General features: G+C 52.6%; 5 protein-coding genes across 5 annotated transcripts; 1 reads left to right on the top strand and 4 right to left on the bottom strand.

Annotated features, from left to right (window-relative positions):
* Positions 1–1060: 1060 nt before the first annotated feature.
* Positions 1061–2291, bottom strand: AYO20_04584 (casein kinase II subunit alpha; the record flags this gene model as incomplete). The annotated part of the gene is made up of 4 exons (XM_022642880.1): positions 1061–1180; positions 1240–1659; positions 1737–2110; positions 2177–2291. 4 exons carry the CDS (start codon positions 2289–2291, stop codon positions 1061–1063), a joined length of 1029 nt encoding a protein of 342 aa, XP_022501182.1.
* Positions 2292–2839: 548 nt separating this feature from the next.
* Positions 2840–3922, top strand: AYO20_04585 (hypothetical protein; the record flags this gene model as incomplete). The annotated part of the gene is made up of 1 exon (XM_022642881.1): positions 2840–3922. One exon carries the CDS (start codon positions 2840–2842, stop codon positions 3920–3922), a length of 1083 nt encoding a protein of 360 aa, XP_022501183.1.
* Positions 3923–4075: 153 nt separating this feature from the next.
* On the bottom strand, positions 4076–5290 carry AYO20_04586 (hypothetical protein; the record flags this gene model as incomplete). The annotated part of the gene is made up of 4 exons (XM_022642882.1): positions 4076–4485; positions 4555–4861; positions 4923–5177; positions 5234–5290. 4 exons carry the CDS (start codon positions 5288–5290, stop codon positions 4076–4078), a joined length of 1029 nt encoding a protein of 342 aa, XP_022501184.1.
* Positions 5291–5961: 671 nt separating this feature from the next.
* On the bottom strand, positions 5962–7509 carry AYO20_04587 (hypothetical protein; the record flags this gene model as incomplete). Its single annotated transcript, XM_022642883.1, has 1 exon — positions 5962–7509. One exon carries the CDS (start codon positions 7507–7509, stop codon positions 5962–5964), a length of 1548 nt encoding a protein of 515 aa, XP_022501185.1.
* A 502-nt stretch (positions 7510–8011) lies between these two features.
* AYO20_04588 (hypothetical protein) lies at positions 8012–10846 on the bottom strand (the record flags this gene model as incomplete). Its single annotated transcript, XM_022642884.1, has 1 exon — positions 8012–10846. One exon carries the CDS (start codon positions 10844–10846, stop codon positions 8012–8014), a length of 2835 nt encoding a protein of 944 aa, XP_022501186.1.
* Positions 10847–13207: the final 2361 nt, after the last annotated feature.

Raw genomic sequence — 13207 nt, forward strand, 5'->3', positions numbered from 1 at the left:
CTGGAGTTCCAGAGAAGTTGATCTCAGAGCAAGCATGATTCATAAGAAGGCCATCCGAGCTTGCCCAGGGAAACCTGTCAAAAATGTGGCCACAGTAGTAGCGATCGGGTTGTATGAGAGACTCGCGAGACGGATGGGGTGCTCCGTAATCAGTATCTTTGTTGTCTTTGACCTCGATCGACAAATGTAAAGTTTGATACAGGTTCTTGAAAGGCTCAAAAATACCACAAGGCAAGATCAGAGATTCCTCGACTCTGAGGACCCTACTCGAGGGCGAAGTCGAGAATAGTCCCGTATCTCTTCCCTGAGATACCCCGAACAAATCTGGTTCAAGGACCTTTCGATAATCGACAGTGAAGTATCTCGGCTCACAATGTTGATCAGAGGGCGTTTTAGAGGTAATCCAACGAACCCTGCTGAAGACCTGGAGTACAGACAAAGTGAACAATCGTGTGGAGACAGGGATCTGTAGCCAAACCAGAGAGAGAGAGACAACATCGGAAAAAGGCGTAGAAGTGTGGTATAGGCCGGGACCAGCTGTCACGATAACTTCTGGTCGCGAGATTTGGTCAGAATCACAACATTGCATCATCTCCCTCAGAACCGAAGGATACCAGGCTGAAGGACGACCGGGCTCATCCTTTTCGCAGCTTCACCAGACGAATATAGAGCCGCAAAAGGTCCAGGGGACGATATTGTTACGAAAATGTATTACGCTACCGTGTCAAAAGTGAGTTGAGTTCCTGACTTCCTTGCAACACAAGCCCCTTTCCACAGCTCCTCGTTCCTCATTCCTCGTTTCCTCGTTCCTCTCTCCGAGAAGATAATTTCGCAGACTTCATTCATCTCCTCGTACCGGCCTTCACTCGTCTTCAAAATCCACATGTTTGAGCCTACATCTTGAACAGAACCTTGTTGCACTGCCGCGGCGCTGTGGAGTTTGCATCATCGTCGTCTCTCATCACTCGTTCAGAGAAATCCCCGTGGGATGCCTCGGTCTCTTGTCCTTCATGGTGAGATCCCAGGAGATGTGTGGTTGCACCTTCTAGTCATGCTTGTCTCAAGACACATGGTTCTGGGAGTTTTGCTGCTGTTGCTGCTGCTGTTGTTGCTGTGCCGCAGCATTTCTCACTGGTGCGAAGTAGGGATGTGCCATTGCTTCCTGAGCAGTAAGTCGCTCCTAGTTAAACTCAGTCAGCGTCCAACCACAGGATAATCAACAAATCCAATGTCGCATACCTGGTGATCATATCTCAACAGCTTGTCCAGAAAGTCGATAGCTTCCGGGCTGACAAAGCGCTGATTATCTGCATTGACAAAACTCTGCCACGGCTTCTTCGGGAACCTGCTAAGTATGTCGTCGTACTGCGCGTCCAGCTCAATGTCATAGCGATCCAGATACTCAAACAGATCATCCGTACCCAGAACCTTTGCAATCTTGACTAGCTGATCCGAGTTACTGTTGCCGTGAAAGAAGGGTTCCTTGCGGAAGATCATGGAGGCGAACATTGCTCCGAGTGACCACATATCCAGCGAGTAGTCGTATTCCTGGTAGTCGACAAGCAACTCAGGCCCTTTGAAGTAGCGGGAGGCGACACGCACGTTGTACTCTGTGCCTTGGTGGTAGAATTCAGCCAGACCCCAATCGATAAGTCGAAGCTTTTGACCCCAGCATCGTCAGCATACCAACCACAGCCCGAAACTCCGAATCACATGTGTAGATGGGGTTTCCTCACCTTTCTTTTCGCATGATCGATCATAACGTTATGCGGCTTGACATCTCGATGCATGATCCCTTTGCTGTGACAGAAATCCAGCGCCTTGAGCAACTCAAAGATATAGTAGCGCACATCGTAGTCCACGAAGCGGGGATAGAGGGTCCGAAAGTCGGTGTTGTCGACGTTCTCAAAGATGAGAGAGGGCGTCTTGCTCTGGCTGTCCCGGACCACGTCCAACAATGCCACGATGTTGGGACCACCGGCCAAGTTCTGAAGTATCTTGATTTCACGCTTAATTTTCTTCTTCTTGACCGGCTTGAGCACCTTGATGACGCATTTCTGGTAGTTGACAATGTTGATGCCCTCAAAGACCTCGGAGTATTTGCCGCGACCTAGTCCGCCCTCCCGTCAGTAATTCCGCCTCGTCAGATGTGTGTGTACCTGATGACAAGCCTCACCGATTTTCTTGACGATTTCATAGTTCTCCAGAACACCCCATGAGATGGCAACCGAGTCGTAGTCCCAGTATGACCGCGGCATGTTGGCATTGACATCTGCGTAGACGCGCGCCATGGCTGCGGTGCGGTTGCGTCGGCGATAGAACGAGTAGACCGTGGGGCAGGGTCATGCGTTGGGAGGATGGAGGAAGGGCAGGACAAGGCTAGAGTTGTGCGGCGTCGTCGTAAGTGACTATGGAATGAAAAGAAAAAGCACGGCCAGCCACAACAAGACGACCGGTGACTGCCCAATAAGTGATTCAAGCCAATGGGCCAAAGAATGAAGATGGAGCAGTGAGTGGGTGGTATTCAGAGAACCGTAGCTGTGGCACGGAAAGCGATCTGTGCTGCGGCAAGTCTTCAGATCTGCATGCCATCCCACATCAGGCAGGGATCTGACCTTTGACTCCCACTACTGGCGGATATATTTTCCCCGGCACCTCCCACTGCGCCAGCGCCAAACTCGGTCTTTTCAACATCATTTAACATTATTTCAGCACCAAAGCTTCCTGAAAACCACCGCTGAAATACTGTGGTGAAGTTCGACCAGGGCGCGGCTCAGTAACAATATGCTCGTCGTTGCTCTCGACCCGACGCAGAGTTGCGTCTCTCACAGCCAACAATATGCCTTTCCACGACCTTAACGTGGTGTACACTCCTAACCATGTAGACCTCTCTCATACCCTCGCGTTCCACGCTGAACTGGGTTATTCAGTGGTTGCCATTGCTCTCTCCGTCACAGGCAAACTTCCACCTACACCTCAGCCCATCCCTCTATCGTCCATCACCATCCCAGCAAGTGTCGGCACCGTCCTCACACGACTGACACTGACAATCTCTGACGCCACGCAAAACCACCGCCTCGCTCAGTTCTCGCCGGCATACTCCTTGCTAGCCCTGCGCCCGACAACAGAGAAGACGCTCCAACTCTGCTGTGCGTCCCTCGATTGCGATCTGATCTCCCTCGACTTCTCTCAACGACTCACCTTCCCCCTCAAGTTCAAAACCGTCTCCGGAGCACTACAGCGAGGGATCCGTTTTGAGATATGCTATTCGCCTTCTATTCAATCGGCAGGCAATAATGAGGCGAGGAGAAACTTGATCAGTGGCGCAACTGCGTTGATTCGCGCAACGAGGGGCAAGGGGATAATCTTGAGCAGCGAAGCCAAAAATGCCTTGGGAGTAAGGGGCCCTCACGATGTGGTTAATCTGGCAATGATTTGGGGGCTGGGACAAGAGAGGGGAAAAGAAGCATTGTGCGAAGAAGCCGCGAAGATCGTGAGGCTAGCGGGTATCAAAAGAACAAGTTTTCGAGGTGTAATCGATTTCGTGGACGGAGGCGCAAGTTCTTCTCTTGCAGGCAAGACTGGAGTGGAAAGAAAGGAGCATAGTACTCGACACGAAGCAATCCAAAACCAAATGGCCAAAGGAAAGAAAGAGGAAACGGTACCCAACGGATTGAAACGCAAAGCTTCCGAATCACTCCTACCGACTTCCGCGGACCAGGACACACAGCCTACAGCAGAGAAGCCACTTTCGAAGCGCGAGATGAAGAGGAGAGCGAAAAAGACTCGAATGGAAAGTGGTGATGGTAGTAAAGCAGGGCCCGACGACGCAGATATGGTCTGCGCCCAGGATACCACTGCGTCAAATTTTCCTATCAAACACGAGACACTTGCCGATAAGAAAGTGCCTCTCAAAAGCTAGGAGACCCGGGGCGTCTGGCCTAGAGTCCAGCTTCTCCAATATACAAGAAATGAAATGCAATAGTTCTGTCCGATCCAATGTCGTCCATGTCCTCAAAATCAAGGGGTATATTCATTCAATGCTGCGCGGTTTTCTTTCGTTTCTTCTGCGAGTCTATGATAACATAGTCGGTACAGGTGCTCTTCTTCCGATGCCCAGCGTATAGGCGTTCTTGAGCGTCAGGGTTGCAGGGTCGATAGTGTTGAAGGAGCCGACCGGAAACCCGCCGCTTGTCGCTGAGGCTGCCACCGCGGTTGCGGCGGATTCACTTGAAGACAAGGTTGTCGTTGATGAGGATGATGAAGGCAAGGATTTTGATGTGGTGGAAGTCTTTGAAGTTGTTGTTGTTGTTGTTGAGGTTGAGGTCGTCGATGAAGGTGCTGCCGCCGACGAGCTTGTACTGGCAGTCGAGCTCGAAGCTTCTGGCTCAGGAGCCTCCCCTGTTTTAGTAGGCTCGGCTATGTTAGACGGGACGCTGCTACTAGGGCCAGAAGGTTCCGTACCAGATGTCGTCACTGCAGAGCCTGGAGAAAGTCAATGTTAGCGGTATGATCTCGAATTGCCTTGTTTGGTGAGACGTGAGAAAGACTTACTCGATGAGTCTCCAAAGAAGCCGCCAGGAGAGACAGCAGCTGTCGGGGCCGCAGCCGGTGGACCACCCGCGACAGTCACACCGGTCTTGACGGCTTCAGAGGCTGGGATCGACGAAAGGCCAGGCGTGAATGACGGATTGCTGGAGGTGAAAACGGCAGCGTCGCCCATTGCCCCCCATCCCCATCCAGTGGCCGCAGGAGGTGGACTGCCAGCACCGCACCAGCACCCGGGTGGAGCATTCATCCATTGAGTCACGTAGGCGGTCACGGTGCTTCCCATACAAGGGGAGACGGCCGTCACGGTGGACTGGTATCAAGTGTCAGTGATATGAAACCTGGCGCAACTTGGCGTAGTCCAGAATTCTTACCGTCTCGGTCTTTGTACTGGTCATGGCGGGCGGGCAAGTCTGGGCTGGGCAACTCTGAGGAGGGCAGCTCTGGGGTTGGACAGTGGTGGGCGCGGCTTCCCAGGAGGAATATTGATTGTTGTCCTTGCCACCACCACCACCCCAAGAGCCACCTTGGCCACCGCCGTAACCACCGCCCCCGTACTGGCCTCCTTGGTTGCTCCCGTCACCACCCCAGCCAGAGCCACCATCACCACCCATGGAACCTGCCGAAACCTGTCTTCTCGTCAGCCAAGGAACACAAGACTCGGACAGGTGCAGAGGACACGTACTTGCGCCAGGCAAGCGGCCAAAAGAGAAAGAGTGAAAAAGGAGCGGACAGCCGGCATCGCGATAGAATGTGAGCTTTTTCACAAAGGAATGGCAAATAAGGGAAAGAAAATTAGATGCTGATCCAGCAACAAAGAACGAATGACTCTTTTGAGCGGAGGATGAGGAAGATGGGGGATGGAGGACGAGAAGAAGGTGCGAAACTTGCGACTCTAAATGGACATTTTGAAGTCCAGCTGGAAAGGGGGATACCTACAAAGACCAAATTGAAGGGAGCTGACTGTTCTCGGTGTGATGAGCATCCGGACAGCGGCTTCAGACGACGAATGCTGCGAAGTGAACAGGGTAAGAGACAGGCGAGGAGAGGCAAAGTGGCTGCAGAGAGCGTCCATCGGGTCGCGATTGGCCCAGCGGGATCTCAAACGCCATCTGCGACATTTTCTTCTTCATCACAGTCTCGAAGTTGAGGCTCCGAGTGGCTGGGGCGTATCAGGTTGAGGGTCAATTGTAGCAGATAACAGTTGATGAGACAAAGGGGTTGTTTCAACCTGGGCGCTTGGCTCGGGAGGCGAGACGACCGGCTCTTCTGGGTTCTGATTGGCCAGCCTTGTCTACATAAGCGATGTTCTAACGATCTCAGCCTTGCCGGCTCGGAGCGCCATCTCAACTCCAAACATGATCTAGATCCCTCTCTGCCCCTTACCCCTTCCGGACCTCTGCCGAATCTTCTTTACTCGTCTATCTTTGCCAGCAGCCCTCGGACTCTGGCGACGAGATCTTCGACCTTGACCAGGACTCCTTCCTTTTCCGGGTCGCCCTCCGCTAGACCCATTTGCTTCACCTTCACCTCGCCTCTTGCCTGTTCATCTTCTCCGAGAATGACTGCAATCGGTGCTCCAGCCCGGTCCGCCTCTTTGAATTGCTTTTGCAGCTTCGCCTTCTGTTTCCAGAAAGTCTCCGCTCTGATACCAGCATCTCTCAGAGCAACAAGGACATCAATCCGTTCCTCAAACATTCCTCCAAAGCCAGAACCACCAAACGCCATAACATATGCATCGGTCCTGTTACGGGCAATGTAGCTGAACTTTTCTCCCTTTGCAATTCTTGCTTTGGTGATGGCAATTATCCGATCAATGCCAAAACTCACACCAACGCAGGGGATATTGGCATCAGGCCGGAATCGCTCGACGAGGTGATCGTAGCGACCACCCGCAGCCACTGATCCCACACCCACGGATGGATCTTCGGATCTGTCATCGTCTTCAGAAACTTGCTTCTTTTCCCTCCTGGGAAGACCGTTGGAGCCGCCATTGGTAGCGACAGGTGGCATAGGAGGCGCGGAGTCGGTGGCCGGAGCAGGTGTGCGGGTAGGGGCAGAGCCTTCAGTGACGACTTCGTAGATGATACCAGTGTAGTAGTCAAGGCCCCGCGCCAGGGACAGATCAAAGGAGATTTTATCGAGAGCCTTCCACCTCCGAAGGTAGCGCATCAGCAGGTCCATCTCTTCAATGCCCTTTTTGGCCTTGGGATTGCTCATGAGAGCCTCGTCTTTCTGCAGCTCCTCCAGCAACTCTTTCCCTCCCTTTCTCGTGACGTACGTTTGAATTCTGTCTGCCACGGATTCTTCGAGCCCCTTTTGCTCAACCATCTCCTTCTTCACTTCCAGCCAGGGCAGCTTGTCGAGTTTGTCGACCGCGCTAGATATTGTCCTGATCTTCTCCGCCGGAACGCCGCAGACCTCGAACAGTCCGTCCAATATTCTTCGGTCATTGATCTTGATCGTGTACCTCCCGCTCCACTCCAGGGTTTCGAAGACTTTTACGATGATCGAAATCATTTCGCTGTCATTGAACATCGGAGCACTCTCGCCGGCAAAGTCAATGTCACATTGCCAGAATTCGCGCATTCGCCCCTTCGATATGGCCGGTTGATCTCTCCTGTAGACTTTGCCTATTGCGTATCTCCTCCAAGTCTCAATATCCGGATTCATAGCCAGCCACCTAGCAAAGGGGACCGTCATATCATAACGTAGTGAGAGGAGTTCGCCGCCTTGGTCCTGCAGGTCGTAAATTAATTTAGAATCTTCGCCATATTTTCCCTTTAAAACTTCCTGCAGCTCAAAGACTGGGGTGTCCAGCTCCAAGCCGCGATAGTTCTCAAAGACCTTCTCGATTTGCCTTCTGATGGCTTTGAGCAAGTCGATATCCTCACCAGACCAGTCACGCGTGCCCTTGGGGTTCTTCACCACTTCCTTGCTCTTCTTCTTGTCTTTCGCCATTGTGGCACAGTACCGTAGATGATAGCGGAGACTTGAGGACGAGAACGTTGGGTAGATGCGGCGATTGAGGGACAGACTCGTGCTACACGTTCGTAGCAGACTGCGCATGTATAGAGAGAGGTCGAGGCGAGCATTCGACTAACATATCAGAAAGTGAGGCGCAAGTAACGTAGAAATTATTGGGCGCATGATATCACGTGACCAGACGATCTGACTCATTTTGCAGGCATCTAGCATCCATGCTGAGACGTAAATAGGTCTAAAGGAGCCCCTGTAGCAAACTCTTTGGGGTCTCCCGAGCTCTATAGGGCGGAGCTGTAAGAAAAGACATGTTAGACCTGAGGCTTCTACCCCTGGACACTGCGTGAGGCGCAGCATCTAGTGCATAAAGATCAGGAATATTTCTTTGGCAAGAAGCCACTGCCGACTTCGACTACATCAGAGCCCTAGAACCAGCCAACATGAAGTCTGAATCATCCAAATGACGACGTTTTTTGCGGTCCTACCACGTAGTTGAACCCGGAATATGCCCTGGACTGTAACTGCCTCTCTGCGGACTGCGCAATGCACCGCCGATAACCCCGCCAGCTGCTGGACTGCCGTTGTTCTTTCCCCTACTGCTGCCACTCCCTTTGCGACCATTCATATCGTACTCGGTGGTTGTCGGCATCGGTGGTATCGGATCGGCATCTTCAAAGTCGGCTGAGAAATTGCTAATCCCGCCAGCAGAACGATTGGTATCCGATCTCGGTCGTCGTTGGTCACCTGAAGGAAGGGTCTTGGCGTAGGCAGCGAAAGGGGAGCCTTGGACTTCGGGGATGACAGGACTGTTGGGAAATGCCTGGAAGCTGCCAAACGCATACGGACGTGCGTGTTGTGGCGGAGGCCGAGTACCAGGCAATTCGCCTTCTGGCGTGAGAGGACCGCTGTTGCTGAGCATCATTTGTCTTTGAGCCATTTCTTGCTTCTCCAAAATGTCGAGTTCGCGCAGATTGCTTTCCCACCGCAGTCTTGCGCTCCTCAAATCCCTGTCCAGATTGTAGATTTCCTGGTTGAGCTCGGCCTCGCGTTTCTGTTGTTCAGCTCCCTTGGCATTCGACTCGGCAGCTCTTCTCTCTTTCTCATTCAGTCCTTGAGCATTGGCATGGGTGATCCTATCATGCTGTTCGGTCAGCTTAGAATTGCGGGCGATAAGCCGTTCTTTTCGCGTGACAATGGCGTTCAATTCTTGGTTGACGCAAGCCTTGTCATCATGTGCAGCAGAACGCGCCTTGGCCAGAGCATCATTGGCTTCAGTGAGGAGCCTCTGCTGTTCATCGTGCGTTTCTTTGGCTGCAGCGTGGTCGTCATTCTCGTCGTCGGGAGTGGACACTAGATTTTCGAGCGCCGCATCGAGCTCCTGAGTGGCATCCTCAGTCTGTCGTATATTTCGTTCAGCTTGCAGCAATTTTTGCCTTTGCTTGGTGTCGTCGCTGGCGGTTTTCAGTCGAGTGCTGAAGCTGTCCACTTCTTTTTCCACCTTGACTAAAGCAGTTCTGTGTTGACGCCGAACTTTGGTGAGGCGATTGCGGGCTTCATTCAATTTAGCTTCGGCTGTTGAAATCGAATTTTTCAGGGTGGTGGTAGGTGAAGAGGGCGTTGAAGACTGGCGGACCGACGCAGGAGCCATTGAAGCGGGTAAATCTTTGTCCAGGAGCATTGGCGTCTTGACCATGATAGATGCGAAGCCTTCGTCTCCTTCGCAGCTGATGAATGTACATGTGTAAGTGCAATTTGGCGCAAGTCCAGATATCGTGCCCGCCCACTGAGCACCGCTTCCATCGTGGCGGGAGGAGTTTTCGAGCGGCTCTAAGGACACCGCGTGCCACTTGGCGCCATTGATGCGGACGTAGAATGGCCGGCAATCTGCTCCTTGCGCGGGTTTTTGGGTATGCTCTGATTCATAGATGTAGGTTGCTTCAAAAGAAATCGACGAAGGTTCCACATTCACAATCCAAACAAGGTCCTGGTGGGATACTTCGAAAGGGCTGCCTTCCTTATTCCCAACGCTTGGAAGAGCCTTGTTGTGCTCGACCTCTCGTAAGACGTGGACTTTGGTGCTGGCGAGAGCGGCCCAAAATGGCTGTCTGCTTCTAACGTGGTTCGCCTGACGCCTGCGTTTCTTCGCACTCATACCCTTACTATCTTTTCCATCTTTGAACCCTGGTGTTGGTGGCGGTTGGTAATCGACAGAGGACGACACGGCCGTGGGGACGGATCCATCTAACACCGAAGCGTCCGACACAGATCCTGCCGAGGCTTCTGTATCTATACGTTTCGATTTGGCTGTTCCTGTGGTATAGGAGGAGATGTAACGTCGGAAGCTCGCCATGACACCTTGTGCGATTATGTGTATGGCGAACAAACTTCGAAAATATGACGGTGGGCCGGGACTGTCGCCAAAGTCGTGGTCCGAGGGTAGGTATTTCAGATGATCCAACAGTCCAGTCTGGGAAAGGAGGTCGACAGGAACCAGATTCGAATACAGGAATCGACGAACATCTCGGCTCCGCGCCAGGTGCAGCAGCAGCACCCCTGCCACGCAGAACGTGTTGACCCTACTGTTCTTGCCCGAACTGCCATTTCCAAGTGTAATCGCGATTTGTATCTGAGCCAGGTCGAGCGCGAAATTTTGAGCCCACGTCCACAGTCCAACCCATAGTCCGAAGCCGATGGCATCTACAATGGCAGTAGTGCTGAAGTTGGGCACGCCAGCCGATCCTTGAAAGATATCGAGCAAGGAATTTAGCGAAGCCGGGGTGCCACCTCCTGGCATCAATGTCAAAGACGCGAATAAGGCTTGAACAATCGTCAACACCATCGACGGCAATGCGAGAAGGACAATCAGTAGAGAGACAGTGTCGCAAGCTGGGCGGGAGCGCAGAATTGTCGAAGCCAGATGCAGGGCGCTGATGTCCTGGGAGGACCTGGCTCGGGAAGACACCATATCGCCTCGTCTTTGATGTAACATGGCAGATCCATTCGCCTCCCACTTGATGTCCTTCTCTTTGACGGCGCCTGAGTCGGGTTCACTGGCTGCGGGTTGAGAATTCAAGGAGATTTTGGAGTCCTGCGGCGATTCGGAGGTGGCAGCGAGAGATCTATCGTTGACTATTGCGCTCGAGGAGTTGCCGGGCGGGTTGGGTTGGGGAACAGGCTCGGTTGGGACAGGGCCCTTTGCGGTGCCATTGAGATGACCATTCGATTTCTGTTTGGTGACACGTTTCCCGGGACCTACAAGTCCGTTTTCATGGCGGTTATTGTGCTGATGCTTCTTCGCCGCAGGGTTTCGCGGCATGAAGGTCTGGAAGACTGGTGGTGGGCTCCGTTCCAGTCGGCTTGGTGACTCCTTACAGGTCAGCAAGCCAACTGGAGGGATATAAAGTCCGGGTCGGCCTCGGGTGGGCAAAAGGAGAGACTGCTGGGGAAAGCGAAGTGAAGGCAGGATAAGGGCGTCTACGTATATGGTGGATAAATGGTTCGCGAATGTCGTGGTAGCGATATTGCCGGCAAGGTGGAAAATGGGGAGTGAAGAAATGCAAACAGAAGTGAAAAAGCTCCATGAGCCAAGTCAGAATCTGGATGTGGATGGTGGATGTGGATTTGGATGGCGCACTGACATAGTTGGTAGCCGTGGGTAGGCTGCGGTGCTCTGGCCCAGTGGCCCCCAGTGGCCGCTTCCACTTAACAAGTACGGAGTGCAGCCCAAACAAGCCCCCCCAAAAGACAGAAATCGTTTAGTGCTTCTACGCGATCCCAGCATCGTCATCAGTCAGCCCTTTTCTTACTTGCCAGATCCCTGGGAAAATCCCCTTTCTGCCAGTCATCTTTATCCCAGAACAGCCTACGGACTACTCACTGTCCGGACGGAGAGCAAACACCTGAAAACGGCACCCCACCGAGGTAACACTCTAAAGAGGTAGTGTGTTGGAAGAGGGGCAGACGAGTCGAGTCGAATCGAACTCGGCGATGGCAACTAGGGGTGGGTTTCTTTTTACTCATCTTTCTCGAGCGCATTCTCAGAAGAAACTGATTGCATACAACCGCCAACAGTATCCTCCACCAATCTCTCCTACATACCCGGTATCAGCCCTTGCTCGGTTCCGAAGATGGCTAATATTTGCTGCATAAAAGAGAAAGGAAAATACAAAGATTCGTCGGGTGTTGCGAGCAGATGTGAGGGACTTTCTCAATCTACTCTTACCCTCCCCTGGCTTCTCGCAGACGCCCCCATGGCCTAAGAGAGCTGTCATTCGCCCATCTAGGTGAAGGAGGAACCTGAAACACAATTGCGCAGCACCCCGTGCGCCCACTAAATCCCGGCTACTGGACGAGGGTTTGACCGCCGATGCTTGGTTGAACAGCGCCCCTCGGGCCCCCAGAGACCTACGTGGAGTACCGAGACTCGAGCACCACCAAGCCCGCTAAGCTTGTCAATCCTTAGGGGAGGTCATTGAGAAGGCCTTGACAGGGAGATTTCCTTCCAAGCCTTTCTTAGCTGCGACATATGCACCATACACAGCGCAGGATGACAGCCTAGCGAAGTTAAAGCCTCCGAGGAACAGAAAAAAAATGAAGACCCTACCAGCTGCCGACTGTTGCCGACTCGTCCGGACGGCAAGCCATCCCTCATGATGTGCGTCCTGCCAATCTCTGTCCTACCCCTCATCAAGGCTTCATTCTGCTCTAAACTTGCGCTATCCGTCGATCACGGATTCGATGGCCGCCGCAGGCCCACGGCTTTCCAATTGCCGGCACCTCCTCTACAGCATCTTCACATTTCTGGATGCACGGATCCCTGGGGAAGGGCTGGATGTTTCCATCCAAAGATCGACCCTGCTTCAGCTGGACCAGCTGACCGCATATTGAAATGGGGTCTTCGACTGTCGCCGCCCAGTATCTACCTACCCTGCTACCTTAGGTTCTCCCCGAGCACATCATAATTGTCCTCTGTAATTGCGGGGACAAGCCTCCAGCGGCCTCTGCTGTAAGCAAATCATGTATGCTTACCCTAAAATTGGTCTGACGCTATCATATCCAGATTGAGAAGGACCAGCCTATTGACATGATTGACTTTGGCCTCTCAAACATATTTGGAGGAAAGCTGGAGAGCTGTTCGTGCTCCTAACTCAAGGCGCCCTAAGACCCTTGTTCACTGAATGGGGTGGCTTCACTTGGAGGTCGATCTCATGCCACTTTTTGACGATTTCCACAAAGTTTGTTCCCTCCGAGCCTCCTCCCTGCGCTCGAGGCGATAGGTACATGGTTGTCGCAAGCCAAGTGGACGCAAAGGTCAGAGCCATTGGTTCAAGCTGTGAATGACACCACTTGGAGCTAGAGTAGGTAGGTAAGTGACAAAGTAGAATTGGTCACACGAGGCAAAGTAAATCTAACAGGAATATCTCCCGTTCCCTTCCGACCACGCATCCCTGCTGAAGATCAACGGACTCCTTATCGGAAAATAAATCTACTTCTCTGTGCCACCGCCTATTTGCTAGGAAACAGTGTCGCACATCCTGGGATAATGTCCAAATTCAACATTGGGCAGGATGGCTTAGCCCTTTATCGACAATGCTTCTGGCTGCCGAGTCTCTCCTTCAATGTTGACAAGCATGAAGTTGCGACCCTGGCACCCTGGATGAATGGTCACACGCACAAT

The sequence above is a fragment of the Fonsecaea nubica genome (assembly GCF_001646965.1).
Source record: "Fonsecaea nubica strain CBS 269.64 chromosome Unknown Scaff24, whole genome shotgun sequence".
In the NCBI taxonomy this organism is placed as follows: domain Eukaryota; kingdom Fungi; phylum Ascomycota; class Eurotiomycetes; order Chaetothyriales; family Herpotrichiellaceae; genus Fonsecaea; species Fonsecaea nubica.